At 36.3% G+C, this 21740-nt stretch overlaps 2 protein-coding genes across 4 annotated transcripts in view; one reads left to right on the top strand and one right to left on the bottom strand.

Moving 5' to 3' along the window:
• LARP1B (La ribonucleoprotein 1B) overlaps positions 1-21740 on the top strand; it is a 77431-nt gene that overhangs the window by 40672 nt on the left and 15019 nt on the right. Inside the window, exons 20-21 of one of the 3 annotated variants that reach the window (XM_087875008.1) lie at positions 10859-10940; positions 11282-11547. The exons of 1 other annotated variant lie outside the window; for it this stretch is intronic. In XM_087875008.1, coding sequence (XP_087731134.1) covers positions 10859-10893 — 35 coding nt within the window. In that variant the 3' untranslated portion in view covers positions 10894-10940; positions 11282-11547. Of the gene's footprint in view, positions 1-10858; positions 10941-11281; positions 11548-21740 lie in introns of those variants that run through there. One more of the 3 variants, XM_060686831.2, reaches the window with a different exon arrangement.
• Positions 661-15307, bottom strand: PGRMC2 (progesterone receptor membrane component 2). Its single transcript, XM_034442814.3, has 3 exons — positions 14821-15307; positions 3686-3841; positions 661-2536 (listed from the first exon to the last, which is right to left on the bottom strand). The coding sequence occupies exons 1-3, from the start codon at positions 15284-15286 to the stop codon at positions 2439-2441; spliced, it is 720 nt and encodes a 239-aa protein (XP_034298705.1). The 5' UTR covers positions 15287-15307; the 3' UTR covers positions 661-2438.

The raw sequence follows: 21740 nt of genomic DNA, 5'->3' as shown, positions 1-21740 counted from the left end.
GCATGTCTTTTCTGTCACAGCATTGCTTTGGGAATTTGAATGTTCCTTACCGTTCTATATAAATAAGTCCTGGAAACCTGGCTTTTTCCTCAGTCTTTAAGATGGGCTGTGGACGTTTTTATTTCTGGGATGAACATATTGGTTTTTTCATTAGCTTGATGTTGCATTTCTTTGGTTTTAAATTTGTACACCACCAAGAATAATTGAGAAATTGGGCAGCTTAGAAATATGAAATAGTTCAATAGTTCAACTTCCAGGTTTCCAGTTATGACTCCCTTTGCTCTTAAAACTACGTAAACTTCTCTAAAGGAAATTCAGCAGTATGCTTACACATTTTAGACATCTATTTTTAATTCATTATGTGGTGATGTGACATATGTGAAGAAATATGCATAATGGCTGGAGCCTTGAGGGTCTTCAGAGATACTAAGCAAAGTGAAGGCTAACAAAATTACTGTCAATACATTTTAAAAGCACAACATTCTTATTTGTATGCACAAATGCACACATTAAAATGGGTGAAACAGCATGAACAATTACAAAACACCTCAAAAATCATTAATAGAAAAAAATACTGACAATGTCTACCTCAAATGAGGCCAAGATTTCCTTACAATAGTTTTCCTATGAGGAAATGAGAAGTACAACACACTAACAATATATCTACAGAACACTTTATTTTTTTTTATAAAAGAACACAAATTGTTCATTTCTCAAAACAGACCGCATAATTTCAATTATAGAATAAAATTTTGGAGTGAAATTATAACTGGCTCATCAATGGAGGCTGACATTAAAAATAAATGCAACAAAAGTTCTCATCAAAAAAAGGGGGAACAGTATTTTTCTATAGACACTATCAATTATCACCATTTACAATCCAACCTGAGCAAAGGCCAGAACTATTTGGTCATTTGGGACCAGATACTTTTCACACATTTTTGTGGAAATGATAACAGATATACTGAAGATCACATTTCCCTCTTGCCAGACTCATTGATGTTTTATTACATGCTTTTTCTTTTTAATCTTGGATGCCACAACTGTGTTAGTGTTCTGACTAGTTTGCAAAACCTGGAAGAAAATTTAAGTTCCATTTCAGAAAGTACTTGCTATATCAAAAAATAAAGAAGTGATGCAGTTAATAGGCTAGGAAAGGAGAATGACATATTCAACAAAGCATTTCCAGATATATGTTCTATGCAGATATATGCCACTGTATTTATTCACTGAAACTGTTGCATTTTATGTATTACAATTAATGATGAAATTATTAAAAATATCTGGCCAATGGTTTATTTAATACAGTGCAAAAATATTAAGTCGTTTTCTTTTTGTCCTGAAACACAAAGTCCTAGCCACCAACACTAGCTTTTCAGCATCTACATAAAGTCTGACAGCACATTTGGTATTTTACATGCTTTATTAAAATTGTATTCATATTTACAATATCTGTAGGAACCATCCTCCCACTTTTTGCACTCAAGCACCCACATCCATGCATACCCTCATTTCACAATGATGAGGTTAGGCTCCTCACCTTTAAGGAGCTCCCTGGGGATGGAAAAAGCACTAATTGAGCTTATGTAAAAAGCAAAGGGAGAATGCATTTGGCCATTATACTCTTTAAAGTTTGCGTGTGTATGTATATAGACGCACACACACATTATTTATATATATATATATATACCTATATATATAACACTGTGTATTTCTTTATATTCTATATACAGAATGACATCAACTGTTCCAGTAAACTGACTGTTCTAGCCAATCTTCAATGCTGCTTTTAGTAACGCATGTTATGTTTTGGGTTTTCCTCTAAAACAATTCAAGTCTAAGTGAAATAAGGCACAAATATTTTGTTTTGATTCAAGGGAAAGAGAAGCATAGAAGGCAGATTTCAGATGATAATGTCTGCAAATAAATTCTCTTCTATCGTTTAGGAGAATTTTATTTGAAACTATATAATCTGCAGAGCTCTGAAGTAGTTTTCTGTCTGAGTAGTCCCATTTATTATGTTTCAGCTGCTATGTTAACTGGATTCCTTAAAAGAACTACATTTTCCATTTAGAGCTCAAAAAGTAGAAATTACACATGAAACACATAAGCCTGTAAATAACAAACTGTTCAAAGGCTTCAACATGCTGCAAGAAATTGCTTTCTTTGCATTTTATATCCCTGGCCCCCATTAATGAAGCCTTTCCAGACACAGATAAATTGCAAAAAAAAAAAAAAAAAAGGAATAAAGGAAAAATAAATGTTTGGCAGCACAAAGAATGCCTACTAATCAAATCAAATCTTCATCAGGAAAGGATCATATATAAAACAAATCATTTTCTGTAGTAGATGAAGTGTACCCAAGTTGTAGGGCATTCTTTGATGGCGAATAAAAGATTACAGTTCCAAAGGCCCCTGACTTTGGTGATTTACAAAGTTCATTCTTGTTTAGTGTGATCCTTGGTATCTTCTTCATCTGTATATTCTGATGGTTCCTCTCCTGGCTTTAGGAGTCTACCTACATAGTCATATTTTTCTGGAAAAGAAATAAAGAATATTATAATACATATGTTTAAAAATCAGTTGATATCATCTTACTTATTACATTTGTTGTTACAAAGCCATCATAAATGTATAAATTTCATGACTGTCTTATTACAGTCTATTTTCTTCAAGTAATGCATCTCTTTTTGTATTGCAAGTCACTTTTTGCAATACAAAATGAAGGGCACTATGTTCCAAAGACATTTGACCATCATAGCTTTTGTCACTGTAAAGAAAATATTACATGCTCTGCTCTCCTTTAGTAATTCCACACGAGATGCAATACAGGGATTTAGATGAGCTAGTGGGCTCATATTAACTCAGAGGGTACAGAAGCTTCCAGCTTCTCTAAAGGAATAAATTGAGATTGCACAGACCTCTGAGTTAATTGACTCAGATAAGGATAAGAACATACTGCTATCTCTGAAAGCTTTTAAAGCACATCTTTGTGACTGAGTGAATGAACTGGAGCTTAGCCAAGCAAGGGAGGAATGGCCAAGGATGTTTCTTAAAGAAACATTCACCCAGTCTGGCAATCAAGCTGAGGAATTCCCCATCATTTGGATTCTCCAAGCAGCGCGCTGGAGAATGGAAAATATAGGACATGTCCCACTTCTCTAGTATCATTCTCAAAAGATTACTTTTTTAAAAAAAATTTGGTTTATATGCCGCCCTTCTCCGAAGACTCAGGGCGGCTTACAATGCGTTAAGCAATAGCCTTCATACTTTTGTATATTTTATACAAAGTCAGCTTATTGCCCAACTTTTGAGCCCCCCTGTAGAAACCTCCATCATGAGAATGATGGGCAAAGCTCCTACCAGTAAAAAATGACTACAAAAAAACCCGTCTTACTTGCGCCTCCAGAAGTTATGGGGAGATTATATAATTCTACATCCCATTTCATCTCTTGATGTTGGGTTTTGGGCTTATTTTGTACCTGATAATAGAAATCTAGTAAAGTTTCCATATATATATGTATGTGTATACACACACACACACGTTCTTGAACTATTCTACTGTAAAAGAGAAATCACCACTATTGTAGCAAGATGTGTATATGCGATTTGAAAAATATTGAGCTGTATTTCAATGGTTTGTTTTCCATTTGATGAAAAGAAATCTTTCAATTAAAATAATTACCTTTAAACTGCATTTCCCATTCCCTAACACTTTCCATTTGCACAGCATTTAAGTCCGATAAATCATCATATTCGTCTCTGAGTGCATCTTTATCTAGACAGAAAGTTGCTAGTCCTCTAGAGGCATCTCTGCCAGCAAATATTCCATAAGGACCTTCTGAAAACAGAAAAAATATATTTATAAGACTACATGTATTTAATGGTATATTGTTCATTCTTGTCTATACCTAATGACTAAAACTTTCTTTAAAATAATTAAATTTGAACAATCAATCCATTACATCTAAAATATAATGTACTTGAATACTCACTTTCAATTACCTACTTTCTTTTAATTCCAGAAAATATGTTGAGAAAGATTGACAAATGCTAAACAAAAATAATTTATTGCAATCAATTGAGATGCTGTCAGCTATACATTTCTATTTCAGACTTCTAAATATAAAATTATTCTATTTTACCTGGATCTAATACAACCTAAGGAGTATTATGCCCCAAAAACATAATTCTTCCTCTACAAAACTGTCAAAATAACAGAGTATCCATACGAACAAAGTAGAATTATTACACTGATTATATAAAGCAATATCCCAGACAGATTTTGCACCAAAACTGTACTAAAGGATGTTGAAAAGTATATGAAGGCATAGAACATTTTCATTTAGGTACAAAATTCAAAAGAAGGCTCATGTTCTTTGAAAAATTGGGGTGTTTCACTGTTTTTAAAGAAACTAATGGAACTTAGCAGTCTAACCAATATTTATCAAATTATCTTTGGAAATAGCTTATCTGTAATTTGAAGGTTATATAATATGGAATCTGTAAATGCCTATTAAAAATAATACAAAGAATTTCACATTAGAAACAAGCTTTATGTTTTTATTGCACAAATTGTGTTGAGCCTTCAATTTATTTCGTGACCAGTTACAACAGCACTTACAAAAGTGACTTACGACTGTTTTTCACATTTACAACTGTTCCAGCATATCTCTGGTCACATGATCAAAATTTGGATACTTGGCAACTGGCTCATATTTGTACAGTTGCAGTGTCATGCTGTCACGTGATTATCTTTTGTGAGCTTCTGACAAGCAAAGTCAGTGGAGAAGCCAGATTCACTTAATAACTGTTTTACTAACTTAACTGCAGTGATTCACTTAACAACTGTAGCAATAAAAGTCATAAAATGGGGTACAACTCACTTAAGGGATTGTTTCATTTAGCAATGGAAATTTTGGGCTCAAATGTGGTTGTAAATCAAGGACTACCTCTATTATGTACTTATATTAAACAGGCTACATCGAATTATTAATGTATCACTGGATTTTAGTATACAGTAGTATGGAACGCACTTGGATACTAGGCTGACTAAATAATATATGCATATATAAATGTATATTTATTTGCAGCTTCAAGACAGTGATCACTCTTTGGACTAATCTCTGCAGTTTTCTTAGCAAGTTTTTGGAAATGGTTTGCCATTGCCTTCTTTCTAGGCTGGTAGAGGGTGACTGGCAGAAGGTGACCCTATTGGCTTCACAACTAAAATGGTCCCACAATTTCTAACCTAGTTCCTTAATCACTGAGCTAAATTGGATCATTGTGTGTTTGGGTGTATACACAGATGCACACAAATTTGTGCTAAAATGTGAAATGCAAAAATGTATAACTGTTTTCCAAATCGCTTGTTTCTAATATTGTACAAAGTTTGTTTTATAATGAAGAGGTGTTTCTGCAAATTTAATGGTAATTGTGTGCTAAACATTTATAGAACAAATGATGTTAGGATTTATCTAACAATAAGGAAGCTAACATTTAACTCTGTCTTAAAAAAAAGCATAACTTTGGACAAATATAAAATTAAGATACAGACCCCAGGTGTAAGATGCTCAACGTTGCACATAGAGATCATAAAATTTTTCAATGGATGCTGTCAGTTGGTAAGGCAAATAAGAAATCTCTTGCAATTCCCAATGATTTTACACAAGCATAAAGTTTGAGATAATCTTATTATCGAGCAATTGCTTCGGGAATTATAAGTTCACTCATGTACAGAAAGTAGAACCATATCCAACCTGTAAATATATATTTGCAATACATAACCAAGTTTTGAAAAATGAATCTCTGAAACATTTGCCCATATTAAATGCTAGGACTTCAGAGAAATTCATATCTTGAGGTATAACTGGGTATTTTTTTCCCTTCTGGCATAGTTTTTGTATTATGACCAAGTACTATAGTAATATTTTTTAAGAACACAACACATCAATGTTAGCTTTAGTTTTGCATATTTCATTCCCACATTTTATTAAACTTCATTCTGACAAAGAATTCAAATTTCTTGGGGGGGGGGAGATGAGACTCTTATCCCTGCGTATCATTTTTTAAAAAGTCAGTTGTATATTTGGTTCTTGCTTTCTAATCATCTAGCAAAAGTTGTTATTGCCTTGCTAAAAGCCATAATATTATTGTAGACTATTTCATTTTAAGTTGATAATCTATTCTAGACATTTTCAAACATCCATGGGAGCACAATTTTTAAAAATGATTAAAAAACCTAAGCAGCAAAACAATAACTGATCAAAACTGAAGCACATTTTGAAAGTTGGTTAAACCTGTGGGTATAGGCATCTACAACAACCATCTGCCTGGCAGATCAAATTTATTTATTTTGCTTATTTAGTACTTTATATGTATATATTTAGTTTTATATATGAAGGTGGTAATATGTACATTTTAAGGTATCCACCATACTGCAAAGTTTTAAAGCCCTGCTATAATCTAAAAGAGCAAATGCATTTATTCAAATTGTTTATTGTTTATCATATTGCCATTTTCTGAAACTGCTAAATTTTTCACGGCTTAGGGCAAGTTCCTTATAGAACCCATCACAGTAGGATGGTTAGACATCAATACACAAAGGAAAATAACCAATGCCCCAAATTTTACACTACTGTAGAAAAGGTAGGTAATATAACAATATCCTATTTCTTTAATTGTAGGTAAATAGTAATCTTAAATTGGCCCAATTTAGTTCAATATTGCTGAGCTAAGAAGTTTCCTTTCTTTTTTCCCTGAAAAACCCCTTCCCATAACTACAAAGCCCCTCATTAAGAAAATAATCCCAGGTGAAGGAGAAATTCCCCAAACTGCCAGATTACCCATACTCTCTTTGCTTTTGAAATAAACACACACACAAAAAAGACCCCCACCATCCATTTGCATCAGAAGGGAATGAAGCATGCTGAAATTCATACAAATCTGTCACTGTGATTTTTTTTAAAAAAAATCTTGCATCACAGAATCTTAGATGTTCAGTATTCATAAAATAAATCTTTCCCCAGGATGAAATCTAGATTTTGCACTCTCTTCAATCCTAAACCTAAACCTAACCCTCAACATTTGGACCTCATTTTAAACAAACTCACAAAAATTAAAAGGAACATGAGAAACTTCCCAAGTGATTAGTTTATTGTAAAAAAAATGAATTCTAAGGTATATTAAATGATAATCAGAAAAAAATATAAATTTCTTAAAATAGCTCTTTCAGCTCAGTCGATGTGAAGGATTCTCTTTCCTACTATTATCAATGGAACTGAGAAAAATCTACCTTTGGTTGAACCATATGTCTCTTTGCAATGAATTTAATAGTCTCCAATTATGTTATTTTCAGTGACAGATGATTTATTATTCTGATGTAAAGCTGTAGAAGATCAAAATTCTGATTATAACAACTCATAAGGATTTATAGTTTAACAAGTTTTGGAATATATTGACAAAACATAAGAATGTAAACCATTTTTCAATAAAAGTATCAGAATATATTGGCCCAATAAATTTAGCTTTTATAAAGCTAAAATCCCATAGGTTTTAGTATCCAATTGAAATCTGCACATGTGTCATTGCAGAAACAAATGTAATTCCTGGCCTTGAAATTGTCATGGCAAAGTTCACAAGATTTTGAAGGGAATGCTATCCATGTTGTATTTTAGAACATTAAGTAAAAACAAGTTTAGATTTAAGAAAGACAGGCACCATGGTAATATAAACTCTTCAAAAAACTAACTATGAAAAATTCACTCCCCTTGCAATTCCACTTATGAAAGAAATAGGCAACCTATAACAAAGCTAGTCAATTTTCTTCAGCTGATTCTAAATTTTCATTTTAAAAAATTGGCTTCTGAGGGAATTTATAGAGTATTGTATTGGTTGGCCAGCAAACCAATACAATAATGGAATTTTCAGAGTTGTCATCTCATGACACTTCAAGGAACAAGATCAATACATTAACACACAGACGCTTGATATAGTTATTCTGACCCTTACTGCAGTTGAAAAAAATGAAAAATCAGTATAATCCAGAAATTTTCTGAAGACCATAACATGAATGGTGTTATATGTGCAGCTCGTAGGCCTTGCACTTCTATTCTGAAGTATGCTCTTTTTTTTACAACCTCCTCTTTTGGAACCATTAATTCATTCTTTTGGCACCAGTGAAAGAGATTTTAAAGGTGCATCTTCAATCTTTTCTCAAAAATTTTATTCTTTAGACCTGTCTCCTAATGTGACATCAGAAAAAAAATCTTCTTTTAAAAAAATTCTGCACATATTACAAAAAGTAGGAAAAACAACGTGTCTATTAAAATGCTGAGGAAGAGAAACATACAGAATCTCTACCGTTATAAATAACTTAATCTGAAGGTATCAAAACCAAACTACAGTTTCAAACATTCTTACAATAATGCATTGCATACTTTGTGAATATAATGAAAGGAAGATTGTTTGACACATTGTCTGACATTAAGCACTTTCTGCAAATATAATACAATATTTGTTTTTTATATGGCTAGACCAGTACTTAAAAGATAAATATTAAGCTAATGTATACTATGACTCACAAACAGCTTTATCATATCTGCTAGATTTCCTGTACATTTTTAGAATTTTAATTTAACAAAATTAAATGGAACCTGATATGCTATAAAACACTAGTCTCAAGTATCTCTCTTAATAGGCATTCTTCTTAAATTAAAAAATAAAATAAAAAATAAGTGTTGCTATCTGGTGCTTTGGGGGATGGGAGAGACACATTCTGAGAAAAAGACAAAACTGAAAGTAAAATTCTGAAATCCTGAAAAGTAAAAGCAGTTGTTTACCATCATGCCTTCTTAGAGAGATTTTTTGATTGTCAACTAAACCCATGGCATGTACTCTCAAAATTACAAATGTGCCTATTTATCCCAGTGTTGCGTGCTCTACACCAGTGGTCCCCAACCTTTTTATCGCCGCGGCCCGCTGAGTGCGCGCAGGGGTGGGGGCATGGCCCAGGAGCTTTTGCGCACGGCCCATTGCGCACGGCCCAGGAGCCTTTGCGCTGCAGCGTTCATGTCCCCCGGCCGCTGTGCGGCCCGGTGCCAGGTACTCCATGGCCCGGGACCGGTCCGCGGACCGGGGGTTGGGGACCACTGCTCTACACTATACTAGATTGGGGTAGGTACTTCCAGTGATTCATCAAAACATTTGTTGATTGACATATGTAAGAAATAATTAAGTTAAAAGGAGAACAAACAAAATCTTTATGCGTCAAATGCAATTTAGCTATAATCCCAAACAATCTACAGAAAAACTGATAGGTAAACAGGAAACGCTCTCTTGATTAATTTGATATAGAGTTTACAAATATAATACTAGATATGCTTCCTTTTTTTGCATATATTTCTCAGTCAGGTCTTTATTTTTCTTCTCATCATATATCTAATTACTCCATTATAAATTTCTATTACTGAAGAAAATATATGAATAAAACTAATATGAAATCTTAAGCACTAAATTAGTCCTCCTTTTCCCCTTCATTCACCTATATTTATATCTCAGCAGATTGTTTACAAGCCAATTCCACTTCAAAAGCAGATTCTTATGTATGATGTATCAAAAGATTTAAAAAACCCATCTAGTGAACCTGATACCTACTCAGAAATTTTAATTTTTCTCATTTAATAACTTTTCTTGTCCTATCTATGCTACTAAATTTCTGCTGTCTGTCTCCTTCAATTAGCCCAAACAATGCATTTATAGAAAAACATTTTTTTTAATCAAGGTGCCTCAAATCCACTAATTTATAAGAAAGTATATAAATACCAAGGACCCATTACACCATGTAATGGTATTTCAAGGATCTACACATCAGTTGTTTTCATAAAGTTGTGGTCACGATTGTGATTTCTGATGCACCCTGCTAGCTTCCTACAAGCAAAAACAAATGGGGAAGCTGGCAGGAATCAGAAGTGACTCCTGCTCCCACTGCTTTTTTGCCAGCCCTTAATCATTTGATTTTTCTGTTTAGGAAGTATCTCTGAAAGAACGATCCAATGGGATCATGGGTTGTCTAGTTTTGCTAGTTCAGGAAGAGTTCCAGTCCAGCCACACCTAAGCATTTTTCAGTCCCTAGGAATTTAGTAGCTCAAAGTATGAATGTGAATACAGTGGTACCTCAGTACTTGTCGTTAATTGGTTCCGGGAGGTGCAACAGATACCAAAAAGATCACGTGACTTACCACGTGACCCTTTGTTCCATTGGGAAGGGCTTCCTGTCTGCCTCTTTTCTTTTTGCAGCAATCTTCCCAGCATGGCCAACTTCCTGTCTGTTCCCTGCGGCTGTCCCCCTTTTCCTACCACAACAGGTTGAGTACCAAACGAACAAGTACTGGGACATTTTTGTATCAAAATGCAAAATTCAACGAGTTTTGAAACAGACAAGTACCAAGGTACCACTGTATAGCTGAAATCAATAGAACTGGAAACTGTACCCATTTAACATTCCATATCCAATATGGGATGAATGATATTGTGCTTGCCAATGTTATTTTGTTCTTGGATTTAGTAGTTCAGAATTTATATTTCTAGCATTTATTTCAATCTCGGATCAAAAAGCATATTGTTAAATGCATGCCATGTCCAAAGAAGAATCACAGATGTACTCATATTATATTTTAACATGGTAGTTTTGTTTGAAGCCCCCAGAATACATTACAAATACACGTAGTTTCCCATCAATGATAGATAACCTTGAATAGGCATAGGTAATCCTCATTTAACAACCAAATTTGGGACCAGCAATGTAGTCATTAAATGAACTGTGTTTAGGATTTTAATTCAGCTTTCCTTTGCTTTACAGCATCAGAAGGCCATGATCTGAAACAGCAGGGTTAGCCCAAGCAATAGGGAAGGCTTCTGGAACTTTGTCACAAGGAAGCCAGGTAAAGGGGCAAATCTCACAGCCCTTTTCCCCACCCCACCACCCCGTCTTTAAAATCATCTCCCCAGCAGCGAGATTATTAACAAGAGAATGTTTGTATTTACATTCATTGGAGAGGAAAGAATTTAAAGAGTAACCAAACACACAATGGGAACAGACATTGAAACAAATGCACTAACAACAGCAGTTTGCCTAGTGTTAATTTAGGAGGCAAAGGGAAGCTTTTAATCTGAAACTGATTATGGTCTAGTCAGTTACATGCTGCAACTGTCAGTCCAAGATTCTAATCTACTAATTAAGATCACAGAGCTGAATTTATTAACTTGTGTTGGTATTTTTTAGGGATACAATACATTGCCCAAAAAAGTAGCTGAAGAGATACCTTGTTTAAGTAGTCTCTGCTCTGTGAGGAGGAGAAGAAAAAACAACAACACAAGACAATGCATACTACCTAATGGTAATAGTGAACGTATTACAGAGAGGGACACTGCAAAGATAAATACAGGCATTTGTTGCAAAGTTACTTTTTCACCAATGTCACAATTGCAAATGATTGTTGTCAGAGGCAGTCACTAAATAAAGATATTGTGTTTATGGTACATTCTAAAGGGCCTACTATAGTACATTCTGAATCACAACAGGCATGTTATTCTTGAGGAGGGAGGAATTCTTTAAGTCTTTTCTTAATGAGCCATTGATAATTACCACATATTGTTTCTGGTCAAATCTGATTTCTGCAGCTATTCAACTTTTCACTAAAACCATGCCTACCTGGCTTTTTCAGGTGGTTGGAAAAGTGAAGCTGGATTTGGGAGGAGATAAATAACTCTTTGAATCAAGAAAGTGTAGCCAATCTTGAAAGAGGCAGTAGTGTAACTCCTCCTTGAAAGGACTTTTTTTAAACCTAATCCATCTACTAAATACTGGCACCTAATGGAACCCAGATAATCCTTCTATTTTACAGCACCCATGCCCAAATTTAACAGGCTTTAAGAAAGTCCTAAATCTGGTTCTTCCCGCAGGTGTTAGGCCAGGGACTTATATAACTCTGTTGGAATTATAGGAGGCATTTGGCTCCCAGCACAATATATTTTACATTTTATATTAAATTTTATTATTTATTTATTATTTTCCTGCATTGAAGTTTTCAAACCTATAGCCATCTATAGTTGCCTAACAAGTTAACATATAAATTTAATAAACCACACTGGACAACTTTATGCAATTTCCTCCTTTGGGAGATTTTAAAGGTGGTAGTGAGAATTCAGCTTCAGAAGATCCTACAGGAAACATAGTACGTAGACCCTTTCTATTCAAAGTTCAGCCCAACCATGGGACAGGACCAACATTTGGCTGTCTTGGTTGATAACCTCTACTAGGACTTGGATGGGGAGAGTGCACTCCTGAATCTATTGGAAATGATATTCTGCTGGACATTCTATGAGGAATGGGCACTATTTATGGTGTTTCTCCTACCTGAATGGATCGTTCCAAATGTCTGGAAGAAGAGTGGGTCAAGTCCTTGGCTCCTTCACTGAGGGATGTCATAGGACTTAGTGTTCTCTCCCATGCTTTTCACTAATTACACACAACTGCAGGTAGCGTGACATACCAGCAATATATTGATTACTACACATTGCAACTCCAACTGAGCCAGATATGTTAAAGAAGTTCTAACTTGGTGTTTCGAAGCTGTAAGAATTTAGATGGCCAAAACAAGATCAGACGTCTTCATGCAGGAGAGAATTATCTCTGTGTAATCAAGCTATTTTAATCTCAATAATTATTTTGGCTCTAAGGATTGCTGCATTCCCTCTAAAAGAGCAGAACTGCATCTTGGGAGTCGTCCTGGAATTTTGGGTACTGCTTAAACAATAATTGGAAGCTGTGGCCAGGAAGGCATTTTCCCAGTTCGGCTGATGTGACAGATATGTGGAGTAGGGATCCCTTGAAACAGTGATTCATATCCTCATCACTACCAGGCTAGTATATTGCCTTTTTCATGGCACTGCTCATGAAGATGATTCAATAGCAGCAATTAGTTCAGAACATAACATTCAGTAGTAGGACACCTACGCTGAGGTCACTACACTGATTGCCAGTAGGCCTTCAATTCTAATTCAAAGTGCTAGTTTTTACCTTTAAAGCCTTATATAACCTGTCACCTATGTATTTGCAGGACCCTCTCTCCCAGCCAGAATCTTTGCCACTATTTATATTCCTGAAGAATTAGAAATCATTTTATTTCAAAAGGGCTTTTAAGAAAGACAATATGTTTGGGGCAAATTATTTTGAATTATCTCTAAATACATGGTGAACATTCATGGAAGACTTAAAAGACTGTAAACATCACATGAGAAGATACTGAAGTACTTGCTCAAGACCAAAAATGCAGGAAACCCCTTGCTGCCCAATATGCTACCTAGCATGGGTGGGTCTAATAATAAAAATGTAATGTTTATATTTTTGAGTAACTGTCTTAACTATAAGGATTGATATAGAAGTTTTACAGTTGTTATTTAGATTAAGTTATTTACAGTTGTAAAAGTATTGTTATATACTCAATATTTACAATACTGATAAACAAACCTGTACTGTGGTTTGTATTGTGTAAACATTCACCTTGATACATTAATTTGCTTCAATTATGTCCTAAATTAACTCAAATATCTAGATTAGCAAGATCTAATGGTCCAAGTATGTTAGCTACTTGAATCCTGTAGTACAAGTTACACATAAACTACATGAAATATATTTAAAATAATGCTGATAGGTTAAACTGATGTCTCAACTACTTTGCTGGCTTTCAAACTTTATTTACAATATAAACAAATAGCTATTAGAGGCCACCAATTTTTAAACAGCATTCAGAATTTTTTTCACAAACTTTTTTTAAATATAGCAGCCACTACAACTCACTTTTCATTATTTAACAATATAGGAATTTCAATGGTGTCCCTATGCATGCTATATAAAATATGATAGCTTTTAAAATAACATAATTAAGTTCTTTATTATCCTAAGTATTTTAAAACAGCAGTAGAATTTGTTGAACCTACTTATTTTACTTACAACTACAACGCTTACCTAAATTAGAAATGCCTTGACTTATGCCATGTTTTCTTTTACTATACACTACATGCTTCTTTACAGATGTCTGCAATTTTTATTACAATTCCGTACTATTCATTCACAATAAAATAGATTTAAACTATTAAGTTCATTGAAATCTGTATAAGAGACTAATTTTCATATTTCTTACAAATTGCAATGCAAAAATATCACTACAACTCCACACTAACTTAAAAATACATTCAGTTCATTTTAATTGAAAGCTAGGGATTTTTTTCAAGGTAACTATGGGTAGCTATTACTAAAAAAAACTATGATAAGATCAAAACTGCCTACTCATATTCAACACAATGTAATAAGCTGGACTATGGCCCATATTCAATTCCAACTGTTGAAATATCTTCAATTAAGATGACAAGGCAGCCTTAAAAGAAATGGCAACACAACCCAGAACTTTGACCAGATGTAGACTTCTGTCTGAAAGAACATCTGTTTCCATCTACTCATACTGAAGGCTTAAAAGAATGTCGCTACCTTTTTTATCCAATAAAATAAAGATGCTTTTTTTATCTAATAAGTATCTGCTATTATTGGGCTCACACAAGACATTAGCCTGAAATTAGTAATGAATTAGGTGAACCCAAACAATGTCGTAAATCCTGGGTTCGGTTAACCACAGACTGGCTTAATGTGGGAACTAGTTGAAAAGACCATCCAACCTTCTCTCCCCCAAAGGCCTTCCTAACCACAGCGACACTCAAGACCCCTTATGCCCCCAAACTGCCGGGAAGCCTCTTTTCTCCCCTCACCGGGCCCGTAGAACTTGCTGCCTTTGGTTACATCGAAGACTTTGCCGTTGACGGCCAGAAGGATGCGCGGCAACCGCGCGCCGTCGTACTCGCGCAGCTGCTCCAGAGTGAAGTCCCGCCGCTTCATGCGGGGCAAGGAGTGGGCCTGACTTTGTTGCGCCGCGCCCCCCGCTCCGATCCTTTTGCCCCAGCGCTTGTAGACCTGATAGGCCAAAAGCGTCACGATCACCAGCGTCAAGATAAATAGCATGTCGAACCAGCTTCCCCACAGCCAGCTTCCGGACGAGGCAGCCGCCGTCTCCGGCGGAGTGCCGCCGCTGTCGCCGTCGCCTTGTTCCGTCCTTAGCTTCCCAATCCCATCGTCCGCCATCACTGCCCAGCCAGCGCCTGCCTGAAACGAACCGCTCCGCCCCAGTCGGGGAGGAGGGGGAAAGGCGGAGGCGGGGCACCTTCTGTGTTTTTTCATTCCTCGCTCCGATTGGTTGCGATTAAAGACACGTCACCCATACTAGCTCGCGCCCAGCAGAAACGAATAAAAAACAGGTGCACGCGGCTACCCAACGGTTGAATTCCACCTTATGAAAAGCTTCGCTGGAGAGGGCGGGAGAAATCATGAAGCAGAAAAACGCGCCTGCGTCCGTCCTCCCCTTCCCCGCCCCGCCCCCCCCTTATATTCACAAAAACCTTCGCTCTTCGGTCGCCGTCGGTTTGGAGTTTGGCGGGTGGTTGGAGCTGTTGAAATGTAGGCGTGCTTTGATGGGCTCTGACGTTGCTGCGGGCTGAGTTCGTATACCTCGAATGCTTTTAGTTTATCATCATTACTATAAATACGCTTCTAGGGTCCCGCCCTGCAGCATAAAGCAGACGGTGCATACTGTAGTTGCTTATTTGGAGAAGGATTTTCGGGGCGGAGTTTCAGCGTCCTTTCTCCAGTGGAGAAGATGTACAATTTCCTAAGTCTCAGCCTTATCCAATCAGATGCCCTCCGGGTTGTTTTGGACGACCTCGACACCTATCATTTTCGGTGGAATTGGCTAGAGGTTGTGACTGGTGATCTCATTTATTAATAAATGAGCTACAATTGCTGTATGAGGACATAAATACCGATTAGCAGGTCTTGTCTGCATCAGCCACAGAACACACAAAGCACTAATAATGCTTAATATCCTGAATTCACTCAGCCACAATTTCCAGAGACTTTTTAACACTTGCTAAAAGATGTATCTGCTCCGGCATAAAAGCAACTCTCAAAGAGAATTCAAAGATATTCCCAGTAATGTTAGAGGATTACTTGACACATGATCTCATGCTAAATGGATAACTATAGTGCTTTTTTTACAAAAGCGTCTTTTTATAATGTATCAAAATATTTTAAAATTGCTTTAAAACAAAGCTATATTTAAAAATTTAGTGAGTAGTTTACAGGAAAAGAGTTATAGCCTTAGATAGGCTCATATGTAATTTTCAATGAATTAATGGATGACTAATTTATATAGTACAAGTTTGCTGCCGGATTTCTAGGAAGCTACAGCTTGAGATAAAGGATTTATGTCATATACACTATATGTATAGACATTGAGGATGAGACCAGATTCTACAAATCAACAACATCTTGTGTGCCACCTGGCTTTTAGGAGATGTAATGTGGAATTAGCAGAGTTATCTGCTGACCTGGCAATTTCAAATGGTTTCACATTTTTTTTGGACATGGGTTAGTTTACACTGCTTGGTTTCAGACATTTCAAACTCAGGTGGCAGGTAAATTATTTCCTTAAATAAATGAATACTGATAAGTTATTTATTGTTGTATATTGTTTATTATTGTAATTGTTTAACAGGTCCTCCACTTAAGACCAGTCACTTAGCATCATAATAAGTTATGATGGACTCCTCAAAAGTTATTTATGACCAGTTATGGCTGCTGCAGTACTCCTGCGGTCGTTCGCCTTTATGATAGACTGCTGGTATTTTGCAGCACCTCCCTGCCTATCTCCCCCATTCCCCTCATGGGTCTCCATAAGGCTTGGGCCTACTTTCCACTCCACCAGGTCCCACACTCTCCTCTTCATCTTTCAAAGGTCTCTGGAGAGACCTTTGGATTAGGGAAGGGTGGGGCATGCTGCTCCGTTCCTGGGCCACATGGTGTGATCCTGGAAGTGGCCACCAGAAAATGGCAACTGCTTCTAGGATCATGTCATGCAGCCCAGGAATACAGCATGATGCTCTGCTTCTCTAATACAAGCTCCAGAAAGCTCCACAGTGATCTGAAATTGTCTGGAACTCGCTTTAAGAAAGCAGAACAAGCCACTCCATTCCAGGGCTATGTGGCATGATCTTAGAAGAGCCTGCCATTTTTGGCGTGCCCACAATTCAATGCAGCCATCCAGAAAATAATGGCTTCTTCCTCGATTGCACCATGCAGTCCAGGAACAAAGAGGCATGCTTTCCTTCCCTAACCTGAGACCTGAAGATCTTTGAAAGATAAATGGGTGATGCAGGTGAGGAAGAGAGTGTGGAGCCAGTGGGATGGGAAGCAGACCCAAGGAATGAAAAATGAGTGCCTCGGGGTGCGGGAGGCCTAGTGCAGGGCCTGCGCTAGGCCTTCTAGAGCCTTCCCAAAGCCTTTTCCCAGGACTCCTGTGACCACACTGTGGTCCACTTAACAAGCCATGAGTTAGTTTAATGACCACATTGGAAAGAGCAGGGATGGAGGTGCATAAGTGAGGCAGTTACAGTGCTTCACTTAACAGCTATCATTTCAATTGTATTTGATTGTTTCCACTATGGTCATGACTTGAGGTCTAGTTTCAACAAAACATGTTCATAAATCTCTAAATATAATCAATACGAATACAGAGATATTTTAGAATTTAAAAGTAGTATGATTTCTAAGCAATAGTCTGAAATACCAGAAGATAAAAATAAAAAGCAAGTCATGTATACACAAAAACGTTTGATGTGAAGAAAATATGTTAGATTCGGCATTACAAATACCTAAACTGAATTGGGATTGTGCTGATTTTTCTACTGGTAACTATGAGAGTTTTCTAGATTCACTTAGCCATCAATTAGGTGATATAAGCCTGTCCTCATTGTGCACTATAATGATGTTTTTGAATAAGGGTTTTGTGGATTATTTTTTGGGTTTTATTGCATGTTGTTGTGAGCCACCTAGGATAATTCTGTATAATTATGTATAAGATAGGTAGCCATAAAATTAATAACTCTTATTAGCATAAGAATAGGATGACTCCAGGAGTGCAATGGCTAAGCGGGTAAGACACTGGGCTTGTCTACTGGAAGGTTGGCAGTTCAAGATGCAAGTACTGCATGAGTATTTCATCAAGTGATATAGCAAACCATAAAGCCATGATTTATTGATTGCAAATTTGGCTGGCTATATCTCAACCACTATGTAGCGGTTTACTGTTTTGAACAGCAGTCTGATTTGAATCAAAGACACTGTGCCTGGTTGGGAAAAGAAGATGAAACAAGATTTTGAAACGTGATTTTTTTAAAGTTAACAGACAAAGTCCTATAAGGGGAGTTAACCATAAATTAATATTTCTCATGCTGCTAATGACAAGTGATATAAAGATTAGGTAAATAAAGGGTACTATTAGGCTCTCCAAACTAGATGTAAATCTCACCCAATCCCCCCAACTGTACATGCCTTAACTTAATGCTTGAATTTAGCAGAAGTCTCTCAGACATTGCAGCTAAATACGAATATCTATTACAACTTAGATTGAAACCACTTTACATAAGATAGTGCAGTCCCTTTTTATGCTCACATGTCTCTTACTTTTTCTTTCCTCACATTCCAGGTTGCAGTGAATTCTTGGCTCTATGCTTTATGGCCTTGAAGCCCCCGTTTGATAGTTCTTGATAGAAATGATTTTTCTGCCTGAGAACTACTTGCTCCTGGCTTAGTCTCATGAGTGCAAACTGAGATTGGGTGGGTCTGTCAGTAGTACAAGTCAGGATTTGGATATCATGTTTAATGCAATAACTATGTTGCAGCTATTACTTGTTGTTTAGAGTTAGTGTCACGTAGAATCAATAACAATATTGCAGTATTGCTGCAGCATCATTATAGGCAATAATTTATGAAAAGTTTGGCACTTAGTGGCTACCAGTAATTGTTAATGTATTTTAAAAGTAAAGGAAATGTGTTAAAGAATTGTTTTGTTCCCAGTAAAACAATGCATACAATTAAAAACCTTGACCACTATTAAATGATGTAAAGAAACTTGATATATATTCAACAATTTCTAATGTAGAGTTGGCTGAAGACATGCAAGCATAAAACTTGGTAAGGCTGCCTTACATTTCATTTAGGAACTAGTTTTTCAATTGTTGTAAAAACATGTTAATTATCTGGGTGTGGAAATCTGGAATTTCTTCCATAATTGCCAATGCATGGTATTAATGCATTTTGTAAATTAGGACGTAGCTCAAACAAAGGATGCTTCCTGTGTAAATAAACTGACACCTTCACTTTGAAAGTCTATTTAGACATTCCCAAACATTTGTTTAACACCCAGATGAAAGACATACAAAAATGTTCCAGGGATTTCATTAAATTGTCCCTTTACATTGCAAGAAGTCTTAGAGCTTTACTTTTTTTCAGGGTCACCCTCCTTACCCTAATAGTAATAGCTCTTTCCAAGTTAATGGTTAACTCAAACAATCAAACAACATACATCAGGACACACCTGTCTTATCTTATTTAATATTGCTGAGTGTTTTACTGCTGCACTAATAGATATACTTGATTCTCATCAAACATTGTCCCTGCTATTCCCAATTACTGGGAGAAACAATGATTCACCAAGCAGATATTGTTCATAATCCTACAATTCTTACCTCAAATAGATAGTATTGTGAATTTCTCTAAATATCAAATGCACGTGGTACAAATCTAATGCACATGGTGTACAACTTATGTTCAAATCTATTCAAATATAATGCATATGGTGCACAAGTTATATTCAAAATAATATGGCTATACTTAATATTATTCACATGTTTGCAATAATTTGCTGTGAAAGCCAAACACACATTCCTACCCCAGCTTGTAAACTACTGGTAACAGAACAATGAGAAATGGGAAGCCTATGCTATCTGGAGAACTGGATCAGAATACTGCATGCAAAGGCAGTATCTCCAGCATAGGCTCTTCTGCGTGCAAGCATTAGAACAGCAGTACAACAGAATTCCAAAGAGGAATCATAACTCATCAAACATATCAATAACAGTGTAGCATAATATTTATGTTTACAATATGACATGGTATGCATATCATAACGGTTGGAAAAAGAGGTGTTAGAAGCAATACTGCTTGTTGTGGGCCAATAGCTTTACAATAGATGTGAGCTTCTGTTGTCCCTGAATTTGTTCATTTTTTTCTGTCCAGTTTTCAGTCTATAAATATACCCAGTTCTGAATGCTCATGTCATTAGGATATTTTAAAAATAAATTCTTCTCATCACCAATACCTGGGCGAAGCAGATATATGTTCTGCTTTCCGTCCTGCACTTGAAGAGAATTATCTCCCTCTATCTGTGGGAGCCCCATCCCTGTGGAACGAACTGCCCCCGGAAATTCGTAAGATCTCCGACCTCCGGGCGTTTCGCTGCGCACTGAAGACCCTATTATTCCGCCAGGCCGGACTAACAACACAATAGTTTTTAAAATGGGATATTTAAATTGATTGGGGTTTTAAATCTGAGCCACTTTATTTAATTATTTTAAATTTTATATTGTTGTTTTGTTTGTGTTTTTAAACAGGCTGTACACCACCCTGAGTCCTTCGGGAGAAGGGCGGTATAGAAATAAAATTATTATTATTATTATTATTATTATTATTATTATTATTATTATTATTATTATTATTATTATCCAGGGGTGAAATGCTCCCAGTTCGGACCAGATCGGCTGATCCGGTAGCGATGGTGGTGGGTGGTTCGGAGAACCAGTAGCAAAAATCCCTGCGTGCCCCCCCCCCATGTCCACCTGAGCCGCGTGATCATCAGAGGCTGTTTTTTTACTTTTAAAAGCATTTTTTTTACAACCTCTTCAGCCGAAAAAATGCTTTTAAAAGAAAAAAAAAAAGCCTCTGATGATAGTGCGGCTCAGCTGGGATCGTCAGAGGCTTTTAAAAGCATTTTTTCTACAACCTCTTTGGCCGAAGAGGTTGTAGAAAAAAAAATGCTTTTAAAAGTTGTTAAAAAAAAAAAAGTTGGCCACGCCCACCCAGTCACATTACCCCCCCACACCAAGCCATACCCACAGAACCGGTAGTAACAAATTTTAGATTTCACCCTGCCTCTTATCTAGTTTATTTCTTACTCTTCATATCTTGACTAATTCAGTTTTCAAAGCCTACCCAAATTATTTTTCTATTGCAATTGATTTTGATGGCTAAAGCTATATATTCTACTGAGAAGAACTTTTCATATAATTTGATGATTAAAATGTACATTTATATTTGGTTCACTTTTATATAATAATGTAATACCATGTTTCCCCGAAAATAAGACCCTGTCTTATATTTTTTTGAACCCCAAAATAAGCGCTTGGCCTTATTTTCGGGGAGGTCTTATTATTTTGGGGCACGTGGAGCAAGACGGAGCTCCTCTTGCCATCTTACCTGATTTCCAGCTCTGTCTCCCCAACCCTAACCAGAGGAAATGGCGGGGACCGGCTGCACATACGTTTAAATATTTTCGGGGAGGGCTTATTTTCAGGAGAAGGGCTTATTTTCTGGGGGGGGTATTTTAGTGCATGCACTCAAAAGCCCGATTGGGCTTATTATCAGGGGATGTCTTATTTTCAGGGAAACAGGGTAGGAGCTGTTGTGCTACATACTAGTTTAAATTCATTTTCACAATAGCGATTAAAAACATTTAATGTTA

This window comes from Pantherophis guttatus, chromosome 8 (genome assembly GCF_059756535.1).
Source record: "Pantherophis guttatus breed Tessera chromosome 8, ASM5975653v1, whole genome shotgun sequence".
NCBI lineage: Eukaryota > Metazoa > Chordata > Lepidosauria > Squamata > Colubridae > Pantherophis > Pantherophis guttatus.
This window is presented reverse-complemented; position numbering and strand designations above follow the sequence as displayed.

Bases quoted from the DNA above. Each gene is read 5' to 3' on its own strand.
- PGRMC2 (XM_034442814.3), bottom strand. From the start codon at position 15,286: ATGAAAAAACACAGAAGGTGCCCCGCCTCCGCCTTTCCCCCTCCTCCC. The intron at 3,842-14,820 runs GTGAGGGGAGAA...TTCTGTTTTCAG, and splicing joins CAGCAAGTTCTACGGGCCCG to AAGGTCCTTATGGAATATTT. The intron at 2,537-3,685 runs GTAATTATTTTA...TTTCTTTTCCAG, and splicing joins ATGGGAAATGCAGTTTAAAG to AAAAATATGACTATGTAGGT.